This window comes from Poeciliopsis prolifica, unplaced genomic scaffold (genome assembly GCF_027474105.1).
Source record: "Poeciliopsis prolifica strain line A6 unplaced genomic scaffold, Auburn_PproV2 SCAFFOLD020, whole genome shotgun sequence".
Taxonomy (NCBI): domain Eukaryota; kingdom Metazoa; phylum Chordata; class Actinopteri; order Cyprinodontiformes; family Poeciliidae; genus Poeciliopsis; species Poeciliopsis prolifica.
The window spans coordinates 1,409,673-1,430,660 of record NW_026562395.1 but is presented as its reverse complement, the minus strand read 5'-3'; the positions used below and the strand labels follow the sequence as shown (position 1 = coordinate 1,430,660).

Sequence of the window (20,988 nt, the reverse complement as noted above, 5' to 3'; positions counted from 1 at the left end):
GCTGGGAAAGAAAAGACGTGATTCATGAGTGCTTTTGGCCAGAGAAGCTTGTACATGCGCACCTCATTTTTTTGAGGGGATGGGCTCAAGCTCATTCCTCAAGAGTGTTTGCTAAGGAAAGAAACTTTAGATGTTTTACTTTTTTCTCACATTTTGAGCCGATTGTAATTCCATTTTGCTTTTTTATTGCAATTTATCGTAGGTATTAGAGCTGAAGTACTGTTTTCTAGAATTTAAAATCACAATTTTATTTCAACATTGCATTGATTTCACTACCGAACAGTTTGTATTATTCATTTTTGCTTTTTTTTATTACTAGTCATTTCTCACAAAATGTATGACTACATGTTGCACTCTCTGCATAGATCTACAGGAGACATGCTAACTTAAGAGGATGCAGAAATGTAGTTTTACTTGGACATAGGCGACAAATCATCACGTTCATGAAGCATAACAAAAAACTGTGGCATAATGGCGCCCTCTACTGTGAATACACAGTATTCACATCAGAGGGAATACTGTGAAACCTGTTTCTGAAAAACAGTCAGCTTATGTTAGTTCATAAAGTATTTTCATGAAGTAATCGTAAACGATTTAATTTAATAGCACTATACTTTTTCCAATTACAACTTTTCTTTTTTTTTACACTTTTTTCTATAAGTTTTTTTTCAAATCCTTAACCAATATGATCAGAACAGAAGTCAGATCAACCTCGGTATTTATAGTTGTGTTGTGCATGAAAAATATATTTCATAAATCAACTCACCTAAACAGAAATTAGAAGGGTGTGAAGTATTCATTTTTTAAAGTTGCACAGAAATGTTTGTATATGTTTGTGTATATATATATATAATATATATATATATATATATATATATATATATATATATATATATATATATATATAATATATATATATATATATATATACCAATAAAAAAGTAGACTAAAGAGACAAAATAGGATTACTTTCCAGAGAAAAAACTTACATTTATCTCACACTCTTTAAAAATCCCCTTCCTAAAGGTCTCTACTGTCTACAATCCAGCGCAGGTAACACAAGCACTTTTTAATTTCCCATCTTTCAAAGACGTGACTTTACAGACGTACGAAACGTCAGAACTCTGCACAACGCCAAGTCAAGCGGAAAAACAAGAGTCCACGTCACCGCGCTGCCGTCTTACCACCAGCAGATGGCACCAAAGAACCAGTCGGTCAGAAACGTGAGTGATAAGTTATTTTTGCTGCTTTTTCGTCGCTGTCTGCTGGCACAGCTCTTGGATAAGTGTATAGTTTGAGTGTAAATCTGTATGCCTGTAAAGTTCATTCACCTGGCATATAAATGAGCGGCCGCCAGAGCTTATCTGCACTGTTTCCTTCAGGAACAACACGGGGCCTCCCGGATATAACTCCCCCGACTGTAAACAAACAATCAGGAGCCAATGAGAAAGAGTGGGCGGAGCTTAATAGAGAGAAGAAGAAAAACACTCAGAGCCAAGCAAAAACAAGGTTACACCGTGTAGATGCGTAGCAAAGGAGAAGCCAATGACTTCAGGAATAAGAACCGAGAGGGCAGGACAGTAAGCAGTTCAGGTGAGCCGTGTGAAAGGTCGCTTTTGATCGCAAAAGATAAAGGTTGCGCCAATAAGTGGTTGCGGCTGCAACATGAAGTTGGGAAACAGGGTTTGACCTCGTGTTGACAGCCTGCCTGCCTGCCTGCAAGAGGAGGAGAAGAGGAAGAGTAACCAATTGCAAACAGTTTCAATAAACAATAATAATAACAACAGCAACATCTGAACTGTGCAACCGCAAAAGGGAAGCGCTCACTCCGCTCGCCACTTGACCTCTAATAGGTCAACAGCAGAGACTCTGCAGGACAGCCGCTGGCTGGTGAGTTCATCCTCACCATTGATTTTCATGCAAGCGACGCGTGGGAGCAAACCAACACAGCGATAACGCGGCGAATGCTGAAACGGTGTTTTTTTTTTTTTTTTTTTTTTTCCCGCAGCTTCAGTCTGAAACGGGTTACGTCGCGAATTCTTGGTCAGCGTGCTGACGTCCTTGACGTACGGCGGCGGGTCCATGGCCGCCTTCACCAATGCTAAACTTAGCGAGCCGCTCATGCAAACTTTGTCCAGACTGCAGCATAACACGAACCACGGAGCCTCGGATGCTCCGAAACGCTCAAAAATGTCAGCGTGAACTCGGGAGTACGGTGCTCGCAAACAGCCCGTGAGTTTTCGTCACGTCTCGTGGCTCCACGGAAGCCGTTAAGTCTCAGGTTTTGACAGGAGGCCACCGTGGACGCTTCTTGAAGAATATAGCGGCGTGACCCTTTAAAGGTGAAGTGAAACTGCTGCAATAACAATCAAGTTGAGGATTGCGTAAAGGTATTTCTGAAAGGTTGTTATAACAGTGAATAGCTAGATAGTAAAAACTGTGTTAAGTTAAAAAAAAAAGTAGGACTCGTGTATTTATGCGTTTATTTTTAATTACTACAGTAATATAACTTAATGTAATATATAATTTATTTTACTTGGATGTGGTTTATTGTTTACTCATTGTCTAATCTCTTGATTTATTCTGTGATCATACTCTTTTAATCTCTTGTTTCTATGGTCTACTTTTTATTTTCTTTTAAGGTACTTTGAGTCTGATTGCAAAATGTGCTATAGCAATAAGGGCCCCTCTGTCTGAGGGCTATTCTATTCTATTCTATTTTCTTTCTCTTTTTTATCCACTTAATCATCTCAATTAATCTGATCTGAAACGTTCTACACAGAAATGAAATTGTTTTACATCCCGTTTGACATTTATAAAAGCCTTTTCTGCTTTTTTTTTATGTTCAATGAAAACTATTAGAATGGTCAAACCAGGACTAATAGTAGTCTGGGTGCAAAATGAGGGGTTCATTCTGAGCAACAAACATGCAAAAAAGCCACAGAGATAAACAAAACGTTTATGTTGATGTTCTGCTGTAATTGCCTCCAAAATCACTTGATATTGTTAAGGGAATAAGTGGTATCTTCATTTTGGTTTGGGTTTGTTGATAAGAATTGTCCTGTTTAGAAGCCCCACTAAAAAACATTTAAATCAATAAGAAGAATTAGTGATACTACATCGCATCTCTAGTTCAATATGAAATCAAACTCATTCCCCGAGATCTAAAGCGTAGATGTTGGTGAATGAGAAACACTGTGATGACTAAAGACATTTTGAATAATCCACATGCAATATTAAACAATAAATAAGGAATTGTATGTCTTCCTAATGTACCGCAGTTCTCTTGATTCCCAACAGAATATACATTGCAGGACTATCCAATCATGCTTTAAAGCAAAGTTGATTTGTATTCTATTCAAAAATTGTAAAAATAAATAACATGACATTGACAATTACAAATTTCAACCAGTATGGCGTACCCGTTATACGCCATTTGTAACAAACTTTGACTTCGTCATTTACTAACATGGATCTCAGACTAACTCCAGCTTCGTCATCTTTCAGGGAACATGATATGATTCAACTTTCCCCAGAAAGAAGTGGTGATGCCACCGCAATGGCCCTTCGCCACTTCACAGCACCAGGAGTCAGTTTCCCCACTTTTGGCTCAGACTCAGTAGTCAAGGGCAGCGATGATTTGCTGTCAGGGCTCCAGGAGGTGCAGCTAACAGCATTCAGACAGCGAAGCCACTCAAGCTGCTCGGACATTTCCATATGATCCTGTGGAGCAGACAACAGCTGAGGATTACATGTGTGTTCTTGTGCAGAGAAAGTTCAGCACACAATACGTCGCATTAGCGCTGAGTGTGAGCCTTAAGAATAGCCTCCAAGTTTTCGTCTCCCTCTCTACAGTGTCAGGTCAAAGCATTTTCTCAATTAATCTGTTCACCCACAGCTGTTCTATCTCTAAGGTGTTTAAATTAACGCTTTTATTAAGCTCTTAAAGTTGTTTGCTGTTTGTTTTGTAAAGTCTGACAATTGTCTACGTATTCTTTGAGGTTGATAACAGTTACAAGTTTATTATTAACGTGGCTGCATTGGCTGTAATGCAGCTGTAATAAGGATAAGGATTCTGTGGGATCTTTATAATTCAATTGTAAATGAAAACTAAGAACATAATCAAATAATTTTTAATTTCAAACAGAATGCTACAATTTGTACTATTATTGCTATAAAAATATATTATGTATATTATGTTTTATTTTGCCTTTTTGATAAATAAGGCAAAAAAAAAAAAAACCTAAACAAAATAAAAACTAACACCAGCTACTTTTTGTGGTAGTTTTCAAGCTATTTTCTGAAGAACAGTAAGCCTATTTTATTAGAATATATATATTTTTCATGTAAAATAAATGAGAAATTTACACTGAGCAAACAGCAAGTTGATATTATCTCACTAGTGAGTGTATCTGTAGCCCCTCTGCAGTCGGCTACTGAGCAGATGCTGTTTATAATTTTACAAATGTATTGCTTTAATAGGAATATTTGCTAGAAGTATTTTTTGGGTTTTATGTGTCGCTCTGTTATGGGACTGAAGAGAGGACAAAAAAGTCCAAATAATAATAATACTAATACTTAATAAAACTGCTAGGATAAAGTTAGTGCTACCACTTTCCTCATAGGCCGACTTTGATCCCAAGGCATACCTTTTGCTCTGGCGACACACTCTTCCTCCCTGTGTTTTTCTTTTTACCCTCCACGGGGCAGATCCTCATAGTTCTGGCCAGGCTAAAAAGCCTAAACGCTGAACTCATTGCAATCTCATGTTTGTTATCTCATGGTAAATTTTACCATTCTTTATTGTTTCATATCATCCTTTATATGCATGGGGAAACCATGAGAGCCTTCATTGATTGAAACGCACAGCAAGCAACAGGTGGGGCAGGGGCATCACTGCCTCGCTCTGCAGGGTGACCTGAAATTAGTCACTCTTGGCACTTTCTGGGTTTCCTGAAATTAACTACCAACCCTAAAGACAGTGCGTTTGAAAAAAAAAATACTGCTTTTTTTTAACTAAGGTTTTTTTAACCTTGATGCTGGCAACTATGAAAACAATGTGTTATTATGACGAGGTGAGAGGGAAAATACCACCGTGATCAAAGTTTTCTCTTTTCTCCTGGAGCATAGAGGAACATAGCACTGCCAGCAACAACACTCTAATATTCTGATAAGATAGATGATAGTTTTTTTTTCTCCTCCCATGTTCACATGATTTGTAGTATACACAAAGCAGGCCTGAAGCAGGGAGATGACCTAATTACTGACTGTCAGTGTATGTATAGCGCTTCACGCATGCTCACTTTTTTCTAAGACTCAGCAGCATGAGCTGTTTCCACTGGACTCGGTCTCGACTGCGTTGTGTCAAAGCACATTGTCGCACCATCAGTGGCTCACCTGTGTCATAACAGCGGTAGAATATTGCAACACGCTGGAATGCAGGTCAAGCTCAAAGCTCGATAAGACTCGCAGATCAAATTTTCTTTGTGGCCTGAATTAACCCCGATCTGTTTTGCTTAGTGGTTGGTCTTTGAGATGAAGGTTAATAGAAAGCAGTCTCACAAACTTGTCAGTTGTGTACATATAAAAGAAGAACAAAAAACCTGAGAGCAGTACAGTGCGGTGTCAGGCCTTGAACATAAACCAAACACGTGCACTTACGGTGACTGGTGTCCTGAAATAGCTGCAGCGTTTGTTTTGCACTCCTCCCATTTTCGTGTCCAGTGACATTTTCAGATTCAGTCTTGGACTGCATATTCACAGCTCGCCCGAGCAAGATTCACATTTCCCCCTCTGTGTGTGTGTGTGTGTGTGTGTGTGTGTGCGTGCGTGCGTGCGTGCGTGTGTGTGTGTGTTCGTTCATCCAAGCAGGGGACAGAGTGGAGGTCGTGTATTTTTAGGCGACGATTTAAAGTCAGAACAGCTGTGTATGTTTGTTGGCGAGCTCACTTATTGGCAGGAACGAGAGTGTTGACAAGTTTTATTCCTTTCCATTTGCTTCCTTGTCCATCTTTAGGTCTTTGTTTCTGTGGACGGGGTTACATATCTGAATGTGTTTTATTTATTTATCTTTTTATTTATATTTATTTATTATATTTCTCTGAATGCATAAAGCAGCGTTAATCTCTGTTCTTTCTGTGTCCAGCACCATCATGGCAGGTGATATGATGTTGCTTATGCGAGGCTTGGCCAAGTTGAGCCAGGCTGTGGTAGAGACCCAGAGCAACGCCGTGCGCAATGGGACCAGTATGTACACTATGTGACAGCTTTCTCACACTTTCCCCACATTTCTTTTTATTTGCAAATTATTTAGCAGTTTATATAGCCAACTATGGAGCATATGTGGACCTGGAACCAAATATTATATGACATTGTAGGGAATTGAGACGCCACTAAGCTAACCGTGTTGGTTTGCTGACTGTGGAAAAAAGCTAAATTTTTAGTTTGATTGGACAGAGATCTTATGTGAATTGTGATTTTCAGGTTTTCTCACAAATTCCCAGCTGGAATTTTAGGTCTGGACTTTGACTGGGACATTCTAACACAATGTAAATATGCTTTGATGTAAATCATTGAAATTGTGACATTGGATTTATGTTCCTGCTGGTTCACCTTTAACCCAGCCTCCATTATTTCTCCCCATCCACTGTCTCTAAACATTTGCATAGCCATTAACATATTTTCTTATGTTTGTTATTCATAATGTGATAATCTAAGGGGGAAAAAAAATCAATCTTTTGCAAGTACCTTAGCAGTGAATTCTTCTTGTGTCTTCACTGTATTCTGTACTTTAAAAAAAATCCAACATGTAGTTATTGGCAGTATTAGTTGAAGGTATTGGATAAATGGAAAGGAAAGACTACAGCTTTGAAAGCAACATAAGCAACATAAGCAACATAAGCTTATAACAGCCGTACTAGCAAGTTGTCTCAGGGTCAAAGAAGCCATCTTAACCCAAAGCTTTGTACAAAATGATGTTTAAAATTCATGTAGTTCAGGTTTTTTTTCATGTTAAGAAGGTCCCTTTTTGTGTTGCATTGGTAAAAACTTGTCTCTTGTGCTACGCTTAACATATGGCTTGGGTGGTGTATAAAATATGCATGTCAGATCAGCTTTCACGGCATCTGTGCTTGATTTGGTGGACAGTTGTTCCATTGCCAATATCTGCCTCCTGCTGTTTTGCACCTGGAGCTCAGGCAAGTCAACGAACTGCACAGCCGAGAGTATTGGTTTGGCTTATGGCCAAAGGGAAAAATACAACTTTCATATCAGACCAAACTGTAAGCAACTTAGGATAAAAATATACCTTTAAATTTCTAATGAAATGTTGTACTTTGTGTTTTTATTTACTCAGGAGTTGCAGGCGTCGGTGCCGCTGTCCAGAGCGTCCAATCAGCCGCAGAGCAAGGCCTCCATGTTGCCATGTCGAAAATGCAGGTAAGTTTCCATTTTATGAGTTAGTTAATCTGCGGCGGAGCGGCATCTCGCTGGCTGATTTGTAACCGGTGTACATCTGCCGTTTCCAGGAGCTGTCCGGCCAACAGCAAAACACCTCTGAGTTGGAGTTTGACTTTCCTCAGGATGAGACTGCGTTCACATCATCAGAGTTCAGGGAAGAACACGCGGACTTTACAGCTGATCACGCAGAGACGGTTTCTGACGGAACAGCAGGGACGAGCAGCACGAGTGGGAAAAAGTCCATGTTTGAGGGATACAAAGATCCAAGCAACCAGTTTAGTGGTCACACAAGATCCTACCACCAAGATGCCAGGTCTGTTTCTGTTAACAGTTTATATCTTTAAGCGGCATTTCTGTCGGATTGCATATTTAACGATAATGATGTGTCCCTCGTGTTTTACAGGCATTTCTTTGGACATCAGCAGTATAACCAAACTCTGAGCAGGCATGTGTTGCAGGAGGTTAATTATCCACGCCAGGTCGGCCAGTTCAGGACGTACCATCAGGACCAGTCCTCAGTGGGAGGACTGACAGCCGAGGACATAGAAAAAACCAGCCAGAGCAAAAGGGCTGACTCCAAGCCGCACAAACAGATGGTAATTCCTCTTCCCATAACAACAGCTGGCGCTCGTACCCCTGTAAACATCAGCTTTGCGCTCCTGGTTTAGCAACGCGATGCGAAGGCTTCATCACTATGTGTCGTCCGCAGCTGAGCGAACGAGCCAGAGAGAGGAAGGTGCCTGTGACCCGGCTCGGCAGATTGGCCAACTTCGGAGGTACGACCACATTACTGCTTCTGAGTCTGCGGGTGATTCATCCGCAGTTAGTCTGACTACATCGGTGCTCATGTGTGCCTTCCTGCTGGTGTGCACGTACATCCGCAGCAGATTGTAACCATGACAAAAAACCCAATAAGTGAGCTCGATCATGTTACTGCTTGAGTCCTTTCCTGGTTAACAGAAGCAACAAACGTGCATCCATCCCACTGTTTAGTCTCTGCAGCATACAGCCACAATTCATAGATCATGTTTATAAAAATAAATATTATCAGTGGAAATATCATCAGTGGTGTCATAACCATGACTAAATGGCTGATACATCTGTACAGACAATCTAATCAATTTCTATTTACAAAGCAACATTTATTCCTTATCAAAAAGAAACAATGTAACATGATGGTAATTACAGGTATATTGGAGTCTACTCTGTATATGAGTTTAACATTTAGAAGACAGGCCACCCAATTAAAATTTTTCAGTAAAGAATATATCTTATTTTGACGTCTTCCTCTCTTTGAGCACGGATCTCTAACCGCAGTCCATGGAGCCTCAAAACAAATGGCTGGATTACCGACTCTGCATGTCTCCTGTTTGTTCTGTGGGCTCCCGCTGGCGACCCAATTATTAGAACGAGGTGTGCTGAAGCACAGACACGTGTAAAAGTTGTCGTTAACAAGCCCTTGAGGGCTGGAGTTTGAGATCTCTGTTTATGAGAGCTACAAGCAGATATTAACTGGTTGATTACTGAGGCGACATGCCTGCCAGGAGCTGGCTGCAACAACCAATGTGCTGTTTGGAGCTCGCCAGCTGTAGTTCTGAAATGCCTTTACCGTAAGAAGAGGAGCTGGGGGATTAATTTTAGTTGCCGCGTCATGACTTGATGTTGAAATATTCTCAAATGTCAGACTTTGTCTTTCTTGTAATCCTTGGATTCTTCTGTCTTTACTGCCTTCTGCCCTATATCTCCTTCCTTCCTGATTCCTATAACTGGCTCCTGGCTACTTCACCTGGGGAATTTTATTACTTGAGTTGGTCTTTCTTTAAGATTGGGCCACCTTCTTCACAACCATAACTTGACGGGGTCACGGTGTTACAAGAGATATTCCAGTCAGTTGCCAAACTAGATAATTTGTAGAAATTAATGGTCAAAGACTTTTTATCTTCAAGTCTAAAACGGTCCTGTAATGACGGTTTTTAATCTCATCACTTATGTGGTAAATACTGCGAATGTCACAGAGAATCCTCAAGACCCTGTAGTTTATCTACACCTGATCATTTCTTTCAGATTAATCACGGTCCAATGGAGAAAATCTCAGATTGCAGCTCATCCAGTCTGTAGCTTAGAGCTTAATTTAAGATGCTGTATACACGATGCTGTCGTGAACTTTAATCTGGAACTTTGAAAGCGACGATACAGCGACCAAAAGTAAACCCAGAGCGGTCTGGGATAAATCGGGGGAGGACGGCCAACACAAACACGTGCGTCAAAATTTAGCCGCAGCTCGTTTCCAGGATCTACTGGGGCCACAGCACGATGCGGCAGGTAGCTGAGCGACGATTCAGCAAGTTGACGGCCGTAAGTAACACTTAGAAGGTGTTGAAAAGTGTGGGCAGAGCAGGTTTAGTAACTTGGCCTCTGCTCGTCCTTCGCTCTCCTGTAATGGGCGGTAAGAAACGTCAACAAGTTCATTACCTTTCACACTGCTGTGTGTGGGGAAAATGTACACATTTTAGTTTAGGAAGAAGAAAAACAAAACTGCATCAAGGCTTATAGTCATGACGCGGTTGGCTTGTTTCCCTGGCTACAACCTGGCTCTGATGTCTGTGATTCTCAGTGCTTTCAAAGATTTTGCTGAGGGTTTTCAGGACTTTTTGGGAGCAGGAGAACGAGTGCATAAACTGTGCACTGTGGAAAGCAAATGTATAATTTATACAAAATATATTACTGAAGATATATATTGTAAAAGTTAAAACATATAGAATTATGAAATTGTTGGGTAAGTCTAAGACAAAAGTTGCAGCATATCTCCAGCTTTATTTTGAGTGCACAAGTGAAGATTTGTATGGTGCTTAAGCCAGTGATAAGAAAGAAATAACGCTAAGTGATGCCTGAGTCCAGTGCCTGGGAAACCTAGCAAACAGGAACCCCGACTGGGGTATAAAAGCTTGCTGTGTGAACTCTGACCTGCGATCTTTGTGAAATAGATAGACCAGGCAATTTCAATGCTGTTTCCGACCAGTGCTCTAATCAGTCACACATCCCATTGACTTAATTCAGTTAAGGTCTTTTTTGCCAACAAAAAAGCTGTCAGTCAAAGAGAAGCAAGATTGGACAATGATGGATGGAACCTCGTAATCCAGATATGGAAGTGTTTCCTGCTTTTAGTCAGCCTTACTTAGAGGCTCCTTTTGTTTCAGAAAGGGAACCTTCAGACGTTGAAAACGGTCAAAAAAAATTGTGAAATTTTGAGGCTTCATATGTTCAATATTGGATATTTGCTCTTAAAAATGGCTATATGTACAGTTTTAATAATTTCAAGATGCAATTCAGCACAGGGCCAATAGAATAATGCAAATAAATATTGAAATAATTGTATGTGCTCTTAAGGTATTACTTAAAATTTTTATTTAAGGTATTTAAAATGTTACTGTATAAATTGTAGCCATATTTAAATAATTATAGATGTATTCATTTATTCCCAGCTGCATTCTAAAATGGCATGTGTAAATAATAGTCAATTGACAGCATTTGGCAGTGCACATATATAGAGCAGTATTTTTGTAAACACATTGCTGCTCCGTTGGATCAAATGATGGACAGGCGCTTGTGCTCGCGTTGGAAAAGTAGCTGTCAATCAGGGAGGAAGACACTCTTGACTTTGGAGAGATGTATTTAGGTAATTGTAATTAGGAGTCCGTGTTTTGTTTTGCCTTTGCGTATTTAACCACAGCATTAAAAGGACAGCTGGATTCATGTATTCAGACTCCGTACATTTAGGCTGTGATCACTGCTGAGGATATCAGGCTGTATGTGAGGCAGTAAAGACGCAGAGCGTCCTCCTATTTATCCATGCAGAGATACGGCTCAGATTTGTTGTTCACACAAGCCGCTGACTAACTGATTATGTAATGCGAGGTTACGTAAGGTGAAAGCTCGACATGGAGGAACTTGTTCACAAACAATCCTCTGCTTCGAGTTTTTATTATCAACAGAATGGTTCCTCAAAGGAAACTGTTCGGTTTGCATTTCTCTGCTCCACGGCGGAGGTTTCATTTACTAAAGAGTTAAACGGCACGCTTTACACACAGGGAAACACTCAATGTTTATATGCTTGCAGGTTGACGGAAAGGCTCTTTTAGGTCACTGCATGGTGGCGTTTGTGAGTGACACATAGGTATCTTTACCTATGTGTAAAAATGCATTGATGATTTATTTCTTTATAAATTAATTTAATGGAATATCTGTGTGTGTGTGTGTGTGTGTGTGTGTGTGTGTGTGTGTGTGTGTGTGTGTGTGTGTGTGGGTGGTGTGTGTGGGTGGTGTGTGTGTGTGTGTGTGTGTGTGTTTCTGCACAGGTTTAGCTGTAGGTTTAGGTATTGGAGCCCTAGCAGAAGTCGCAAAGAAAAGCATCGGAATGAACGGAGCTGCAGGTAAAGCGAACACATCGAAGTAAAATAATTATTCTGGTGTGAATATTAATGTCTTGGATGTCTGTATTTAGACATGTATTATATGTTTTCTTCTCCACTTGAGAAGAAAACATCCTGTCTCATGCATGCTGTCACATCTTACGCACATTTCAATAACCGCCTCCCTGAAGAGCTCGCCTCTTAAGCAAGCGCTGCTTCTCTGTTCCAGTGACCTACTAATCCTAAGCTGAAACAGAGCTCGCAGGCGTAAATCCCAGGCTTTTGTGCATCTGCTGGCCGGTATTTTTATCTTTTTTTATCTAATCCCAGCGAGAACGCTCCTGACACACTCATGAGCGAGCGACAGGTAAATCTTTGTTGAAGCCTCCAAAGGACCCTGACGGCTCACTGACATAAATATGCACAAACACTCCCCCACCTCAGCGCGTTTTGCAAACGTCTGTTGTCCCTTCAGTTGTACACTACAGCGGGTCACATAGTGTACACCTGAAGGGACAATACGTGGTTGGAAGCGAGAAAGCGGCTCCTTTTGAAATACCTATCATGTTTAGTCGGGTTCAGACACTTTTTGTTTTCAACTGAGGACATTCCTTGTTTACTTTTACAGAAATATGAGAGAATCCATCTTGTCAGGCTCTGGCTTATTTTGGCTGTGGCCAAACCAAGTTGTCAGACCGTTCAGAGCTCCTACAGGCAGGTTCAAGGGTCAAAGGTGTTGCACAAGTCAACAATACAGCCTCAGGTTGCTGTCTTACTCTGCCTTGCAGGAGTAACAGTCTTTAACATCTTGTCACGTTACGTTTTAATGAAAACCTACCAGATGTGAATCAGTCTATGTCAATGAAACCCAAATAAAATGTTATTTTATTTTATTTTTTTCCAGGTGAAAATAAAAAAGCCGTTCTGGACTCCAGCCCCTTCCTGTCCGAGGCCAACGCTGAGCGCATCGTCAGGACCTTGTGCAAAGTCAGAGGAGCCGCTCTTAAACTTGGACAAGCTCTAAGTATTCAAGGTGAAAACATTAAATTAATAACCTTTATTCTTGAAAACTTTATTAAAAACCTCAAGATGATGTTTGTGATTCACAAAGTGTTTTAGAAGATTTTGATATCTCTCCATGACGTCCTGAATGTGTTTTGTCAATGGGAGGCATTCCTTTTGAACTGGTTGTGCAAAAGGAATGAAAACAGATGTTTTATGGCCATGTCTGCATAATTTCTCTGTCAGAACTTTTACACTGACACTGACCTGCCTGTGGATTACGATTTATTTGCTTTCAAGCAATCTTCAGGTGATTAAAGTACACTGCTAACCGCAGCAGACATGCTAGCGGCGAAGTTATGAACCCAGCTCAGGTAACGGCGATAAACACCTCGTCCTGAATTTGTTTACCACCGCTGGCCTGTCCCACAACTTGACCTTGTCCTGGTTAGCTCCCTCTTTTGGTATTAATGCTCACCATAAACATACTGGTCCAAACTTGGAAAGCGCAATGCAGGGAATGAGTAAACATAGCTGTACGTACTCAAGTAAAGGACATAATCTTCCCACTGTTTTCCAGTCAGGTTAGACCATGGATGGCAGAGCTAGGATGGCTATCTTTAAACCGGCGACAAGGTGATTCCAAAATAGTGACGGAGGAGGTCGGTAGCCTCAAATACTGTGAATGGTGCAGATAAGCTGAGTGAAATAATAAAAATTGCTGCAGGCTTCACTGCCCTCTGCTGACATTTGTCTGTCACAGCGGGAATGCTGTTCTTGGATTGTTCAACCGTTGTTTCCTTTCACCACAAGTCCAAAATAGTGCTCACCTTCAGAGGTCCCAGCTGTTTTAAAGGTTTATAATAATCATAGTCGCTGCCAAGTAGAGCGCAGTCTGGAGCTGCTGTACCTGCACAGTTAATCTGTATACCAGAATTTATTTCCCAGTAGAGATATGAGATTTTATGTTTTTCTGTGCGCCTGTCTTAGTGTAATAAGGATTTTTTAAAAGGATCATCTAAAAAAAAAAAAAAACTTAGGTCCAATAGTTTTTTGAAAAAATTTTTCTTTTGCAAATTTTTAGTTCAGCTTCTATGTCTTTCTGAGAATCATGTCGTGTTTCTGTGTGTTTTAGATGATGCGTTTATCAATCCTCAACTCGCCAAGATCTTTGAGCGTGTCAGGCAGAGCGCTGACTTCATGCCAATCAAACAAATGACGGTAAGTCTCTTTTCTCCAACAAAAAATATTTCCTGATGAATGTGAATTAGTCCTACGCCCAGCTTTACATGAAACTTAAAGATTTAGATCTAAATCAGTTTTTACCTTTACCAGCATGTTTCTAATGATTGAAAATAATATTGGCATTTTGAAATGGTGGAACCAGAGTCTCCACTTGAATCAGATAGAGAATTTGTGAAAGGACATAAAGATTAGGGTGATGACAAGGAGCAATTAGAAGAAGGATTTTGTTTTGTAATTGATGAGACTTTTTCATTTATTATTACGATGGATATACATTTTCAACATTGTATCTTTATGTTAAAATGCAAATAAATTTTCCTTGTACTACGTATTTGCCTTTCCTACCAGGAAAAAAAACTTGATAACTTTATTTCCATTGTCTGTGCTAGACGCTCTACCTGCGCCGATGAAGAATTGCTCAACTCGCCATGCTAAATCCTCATATGCTATGCTAGCATATCTTCTGACTGAGTCATTCATCAGTTCCCAAGTGGACATTTTAATTCATATGGGAACTGTGTTAAAGTGTAAAGGTCTGAGAAGAAGGTTGAGGATTAAATTAAAAAAAATAGAAACGTCTTAAACAAAGTTTGTTTCTTTAATCTGGGATCTGATTGGAATTTTCAATTGCCTGAAAATGTAATAATACTTGTACTATTTATTTAAAATCCCCTATAAAAGGTACAGTGAGGGCAAAAAAAGGCAAATGATATTTGTTTGTCTCCATCTGCAGAAGGCGCTGAACAGCGACTTGGGTCCAAACTGGAGGGACAAGCTGGCGTCGTTCGATGATCGTCCGTTTGCAGCCGCCTCCATCGGACAGGTGCACCTGGCGAGGATGAAGGACGGCAGGGAGGTGGCCATGAAGATACAGGTTAGGACGTAAACGTGTGTGTGGACACAGGGTATTCCCATGTTAGTAGGACCAATAGGATTACTGGAGAGAGTGTGTGTGTACGCCATCCATAATCTGATCCCTCTGATCTGTTTACAGACAGGTCAGAGTCTCTGTCCAACTAACAGGAGGGAGGACTAATTGTAGTAGAACTACTATATATCAAAGAGATTGAGTTTAAGAAATAAAACAGCTCAGTTGAAATAAATAAAGCTACTTTTTTTTTGTATGTTTCTGTCCTCAGTATCCCGGTGTGGCTCAGAGCATCAACAGTGACGTCAACAACTTGATGACTGTGCTGAACATGAGCAACGCTCTGCCTGAGGGTACGCACTCACCGAACCCATCCCAACACGCAGCAAGCTAACCAACAGCCACCTCCTCCAATCACCTCCTTCTTCCTGTTTTATTTCATCTCCTTTGGACCTCTAACATCTGCATTACTCTCATTTAGTCAGACATTTGCGTAACGTCTCACAGAGCGATTGTATCTTGGTTAAGGGGAAAGAAATCTAGCTATCAACACACTTAAAACATTTGGTAAATGTTTTTTTTTCTTCTTTAATGAGTTTTTTCTTTGCTCGTCTTCAGGTCTGTTTCCAGAGCACCTGATAGATGTAATGAGAAGAGAGCTGGCCCTGGAGTGTGACTACATCAGGGAAGCTCAGTGTGCAAAAAAGTTCAGGTACTTCAGAAAAAATGTTATGTATTTTATTTTTAAATCTGCAGAAACCCCTTCATGTTGCTTTTTGGCAGTTTTACATTTACAAGCCTTCCTGTGTGGATATTATTACAACTGCTGAAGAAAATGTATTTTATTTTATTATTTTTTTTGTTTGTTTGTTTGTTTGTTTTACATCCCTCGTGTTTTAATTATCCAGTTATTCTGAAGTCATTCTACCACATACATTTTTTAAAAGTTTTGGGTAGTTGTAGGTGGTTAGTCTGTTTTGAAATTAAGAGCAGTTGCTGGGTTGAGGTTGGTGCATTACCGTCACCTTGTGGTGTAATTGGAAACATGCCAGAGCTCTTTTTAAGAGCATGAAGTTGGACTTGATCGTTTTCCATGTCTGGATAAGTACAGAAAATTAAAAATGGATTGTGAAAAAATCAATTTGAAACTTTATACACTTTTGTCCTCTAATGTTTGCTATAAAACTTTAGACAGTAGAAAGCAACTTAAATAATGGCAGCCTATATTTAAGTAATTCTGTTTGAATTTTTTGCCTCTGCTGTGTTTTGCTTTTGGATTTATTTTTATTTTTTTTACATCTCTTCTCTGGAGTGAGTTGTGTTGTTTTATATATAAAAAAAACCCAAATATGAGCACAAGTAGCAAACAAACCACATGTCTTTAGCTGACAAAATTCTCTTAAATATGAATCTGTTTTTCTCATTGCTTTCTAAATGTTATAATTTATTGAATCTTATATGGGATTGCACTCAATCACCTTGCTCAGTACAATACAATGTAAATTGTGATAAGCAGATTTATAATACGAACTGCCTGGGTGCTTTGTTGGGCTCATGAATGCTTGCGTCTCCCTCCTTTGGCATAGGGAGCTGCTGAAGGACGACCCGTTCTTCTACGTGCCGGAGGTGATCGAAGAGCTGAGCAGCAGCCACGTCCTGACCACTGAACTGGTTCCTGGATTTCCCCTGGACAAGGCAGAGAGCCTCTCACAGGAGCAGAAGAACGAGGTGAGCCTAATGATTCACCCCGACCCGTTAGAACATTCTGGCTACCTGTGTTCCAACTGATCCCATTTCAGTAACACCACAATCTGTATGCTATAAGTAAATATAAAGACGTTGCAGTTGGTGTCAGCAATTAGCCGAACCAGACTCAGAAAGTCTTTGTTTCTTCCTTCAGATCTGCCAGAACATCTTGTTTCTGTGCCTCAGAGAGCTGTTTGAGTTCAGGTACATGCAGACCGATCCAAACTGGTCCAACTTCTTCTACGATCCAAACACGCACAGGGTGAGTCAGTTCATACCCTAAATAAGCCGCTTAGTTATAAAACTGTCTCCAGAGCTGATGTGCCTTGCAAAAAATATTGCAAAAAATATATCCCCCTCGAATTTTTGCCCTGTTTCGTCCCGGTCCAGCGACAGGCCTCAGTGTGTTTTGATGGGCCTGTTTCTGACACACCAACACAAACTATGCATGAATTTGCAGTGAAAGAAAATTATAAATCATTCTCAACATTTTTATTGAAAATAAAAATCTGAAAAGTGTGGCGGGTATGTGTATATTTTCATTGAGCGCTTCAGTTCTTCTCTTATTAGTCATCTGGCTTCATTGTCTTGTTTGTTCTGCAATGTTGCTAACAAACCTCAGTGGACTTATATTTATTAACTATAAGCATCAAGTTTTTATTTAGGCATATCAGACGTCACTTTTTCGAGTTTTATGTTGAAAGCTTCATTTTTTTTCCGTTCATACTACACTACTTGTGTGCTGGTCGATCGCATAAAATGTCGGTAGAATACATGAACATTTATGGTTGTTTTGCTGAATAATCAGTGCAGAAAAGTTTCTCCCACAATTTGCAGATGAGATGGAGAGGATTACAGTAAAATAAACGAACGACTGTTTCATTTTGTATCGCTAGGTAGCGCTGTTGGACTTTGGTGCTACTAGGGGTTTTGATCAGAGTTTCACAGACGTCTATGTAGAGGTAAGGTCATTACTTTATAATAGTTCATAGCTGTATTTATTGGTGTGTTATTCTGGCAGGAATTCATTTAGGAGGCTAAATATTTTCTCCACCTTTCTTAATCTTCTCATGTGACCAGATTATCCGTGCCGCCGCCGAAGGTGACAGAGAGGGAGTGCTAAAGAGATCTATTGATATGAAGTTCCTGACAGGATACGAGTCCAAGGTAATGATGTTTTTCTTCACCCGTTTCACCTGCTAAACTTTAACATCTTCTGTTTACCGAAGATAGCTCAGATTGTGGAGACGTACCCTTATGCTGTCTTCTTCATCAGGCGATGATAAACGCCCACGTGGACGCGGTGATGATCCTCGGCGAGGCGTTTGCGTCATCCGAGACCTTCAACTTCGGCGCCCAGTCCACCACCGAGAGGATCCACAACCTGATCCCGGTGATGCTGAAGCACCGGCTCACCCCGCCTCCGGAGGAGACGTACTCACTGCACCGCAAGATGGGCGGCTCCTTCCTCATCTGCTCCCGGCTCAACGCCAAGCTGCAGTGCAAGGACATGTTCCAGAAGGCGTATGAGAAGTACTGGGAGGGCCGCACGCCTCCCACTGTCTGAGCTGGTCTGGTGCGGATTCGACGGACTCGTCCTGGGGCCAACAGCAAAGTGCCGATCGATTGGGCGGGAGGGGGTTGAGTTTAGACGAACTGCAGAGCAGAGGATGTGAGGACGATGCGTTTCCTGTGTGACGTTTCAAGGAGCTATTATACAGTTTCAAAGGAACATCTGAAGTGGGAGCAGCAGCTTGCTGAACGAAAGGAGATGAATGTATAAAAGTTGGAGTAATCTCTGCTATTTTCGCTATGAATATTTTCTCATTTTTGTGTTGCTGTGTTTTCGTTTTGTTGTTCCACTTTTAGATACCATAAACTCAAAACACCTAAAAGTCAAAAACAAAAGAAAGACAGAGATCATGGCATTAATAAGACTTTGTTGGCTTTTCGGGTCTCACTTTTGACCAATTTGTGTGCGTCAGAAAGAGTAGGTAAGCTTGATTTATGAATATAAGGAAAACGCTAATTAATAATAGTTCAGCGACCGATTTGTTGTTGAAGTCGGGAGGTTTCGTCAGCTTTTACGCACGAGCTCTGACTCATGTTGTATTATTAGCTCACCGGTCATATTTCACTCTCGGTTTATGACTCTAGCTGCTTCGGTTTCAGTGGGACTAACATTGATGAAAATAGTTTGTCGCATTCAAAAACCAAACAAAGCGTTTTGTTTTGAGGCATGATGATGTTTAAGTTCTTCATTCTGTCCTGGTTCTGATTTTCAGCCTTTGTATTCCAGTCTAAAAGCAAAAATGTATGTGCAGCAAACACAAAACGAAAGATCCTTCCTGCGGTTCGTCATGGCGGGCGGGCAGGGGCCTCATCATCCAGACCACGCAACATCGCTCGCCCGTGGGCTCAAATCGCTTCCCACACGCCGCTGATCTTTCCACGCCTCCTCGGGTACAGACTCCTCCGTCACCTGGCGGCCATGTGGCTGTGAAAGTTCACAACGTTCTGATGTGTGAATGCAGTTTTAATGCTACATGGTGTGAAAATGGGGGAGAGAGAGGAAAAAAAGGGAAAAAAGCAAAGAGTAATGTGCCTGTCATTCTCCACTGAAGGCTTTTAGCTTGAAAATGTTGATTTATGTTTCTAATGACAGTTTCCAGTTTTATAATCAAAATGCAACTGAAAGTTAGAACAATATATTGTATAGAGAGATTAAATGTTTAAGCCCTAGCATTGTGTCTGTGTGGTATTATCAGGTAAAGCAGCCTCCGTTCGGTAGAGATGTGCTAAAATGTACGTCTGAAAAATCCAACCTTAAATTTTGGAATGGAAGACAATTCAAAATCAATAATCATTTCCTGTTTTTTTTTTTGTTGTTGTTTTTTAGTTATAGATGCCACAGTAACAGGTACCTGTATTGTCACCTTTGGTTGCTACAGTCTTGAAGAGACAAGAAGACTAAGGAAAAACAAACTAAAATATAAAACAATGTTTATTTCTAAAGGTTTCTTGTCCTATTGTCAACATGATAATCATTCCATACACCATTGAATTCATCTGTTGATCTTTTCATCCATACATACAAATATTATTGAGATCAATCATTTTTACAATCCGTGATTTTTAATCCTTCATTCTGGATTTTAATTTGACAATTTTCCGAGTCTGTTTTTGTATGGGAGAATGAAAGTTCACTGCAAATTCGCTCTGGATGTAAGTACATCCACACTGGAAACATTTATGGCAACTCAAGTTTTACTTTTGCAAACCCAAACGATCAAAGCTCGTCGCTGTTCACATCGTTGTCCAGCATGGGGCGCTGTGGCCTCATGAGAAACCTCAAGTAACATTTCAGATCTTGAAATGTTGACATTGCAGTATTGGAGTGAAATGGAAATGTGGCAGTGAATTTTGATGTTTGTTTTGCTTCTTTTCGACCAAATGCTTTACAAACAGCAGCAATGAGGAATAAGTCTATGAATACATGGAGCTAAATGGAAACGCATCCCCAAGACTGGAGAAGATACAAGCAGCCAGATGGGTTATTATCTGGAGCACAGCTGGCTGGTGGCACATTAAAAGGTTTAATATGTCAACCTTTGGTTATAAGACAATATGTTGTTGTCGGTGCTGTGAGGCTTTTGAAGCAAAAAAAAAAAAAAGAAACAAAAACATGATTAGATTCATGTATGATCCACCAGAGCCCTTTAACATCAAACTCATTTGTTGAACATTTCTGGAGAGAGAGAGAGAGAGAGAGAGACTGAAACTGAAAAAATGCAAAAGTGGCTTGCAATTTGAACCCCATAGTGAATCCAACATCTCCGTGAGTCGTGGTGCTATTTTTTAAAATTCTTTTTACAAATATTTCTTTTTATCAAGCCTTCAGTCTTCTGTGTATTTTGTGACATTGCAGGGTTTTGAGATGCTTCCAGAGTCAAGTAGCTGGAAGGCATTTCTGAATCCGGCTGTGTTTACAAGACTAAGAGCTCAGTGGGAGCGATGGGAGGATGTTGCACTCTGAGCTGTCTGGCCGCAAAGAGCAGGCAGTAACAAATCCTTATTTGGTGAAACAGGCCCAGCCAGTGAGTCAGTCAGCGAGTCTAAGTGCAATAATTTCAGACAAACAGCTCAGAAATCAGGCCTCGACAGTTTACTTCAGTGTGGTTTGGCACTATTTTTATACCCTCACAAGCACAATCAGGGTAGAGATCGTTAGTGAGGCTACTCACTACTACTACTACTGAG

The 20,988-nt window shown here is 40.5% G+C and overlaps 1 protein-coding gene across 5 annotated transcripts; it reads left to right on the top strand.

The window, feature by feature from the left end:
* Window positions 1-1,471: 1,471 nt before the first annotated feature.
* Window positions 1,472-19,470, top strand: coq8aa (coenzyme Q8A, genome duplicate a). 5 transcript variants are annotated; one of them, XM_055044191.1, is made up of 18 exons: window positions 1,472-1,890; window positions 2,009-2,342; window positions 6,146-6,246; window positions 7,355-7,437; window positions 7,527-7,771; window positions 7,862-8,054; window positions 8,168-8,234; window positions 11,814-11,888; window positions 12,772-12,900; window positions 14,005-14,090; window positions 14,848-14,988; window positions 15,254-15,335; window positions 15,601-15,694; window positions 16,569-16,710; window positions 16,883-16,990; window positions 17,625-17,690; window positions 17,809-17,895; window positions 18,005-19,470. In XM_055044191.1, the coding sequence occupies exons 3-18, from the start codon at window positions 6,153-6,155 to the stop codon at window positions 18,293-18,295; spliced, it is 1,983 nt and encodes a 660-aa protein (XP_054900166.1). In that variant the 5' UTR covers window positions 1,472-1,890; window positions 2,009-2,342; window positions 6,146-6,152; the 3' UTR covers window positions 18,296-19,470. The 5 variants fall into 5 exon arrangements, with proteins under 5 accessions (XP_054900166.1, XP_054900164.1, XP_054900165.1 ...); XM_055044189.1 differs by having other exon boundaries at window positions 2,009-2,390; XM_055044190.1 differs by lacking the exon at window positions 2,009-2,342.
* Window positions 19,471-20,988: the final 1,518 nt, after the last annotated feature.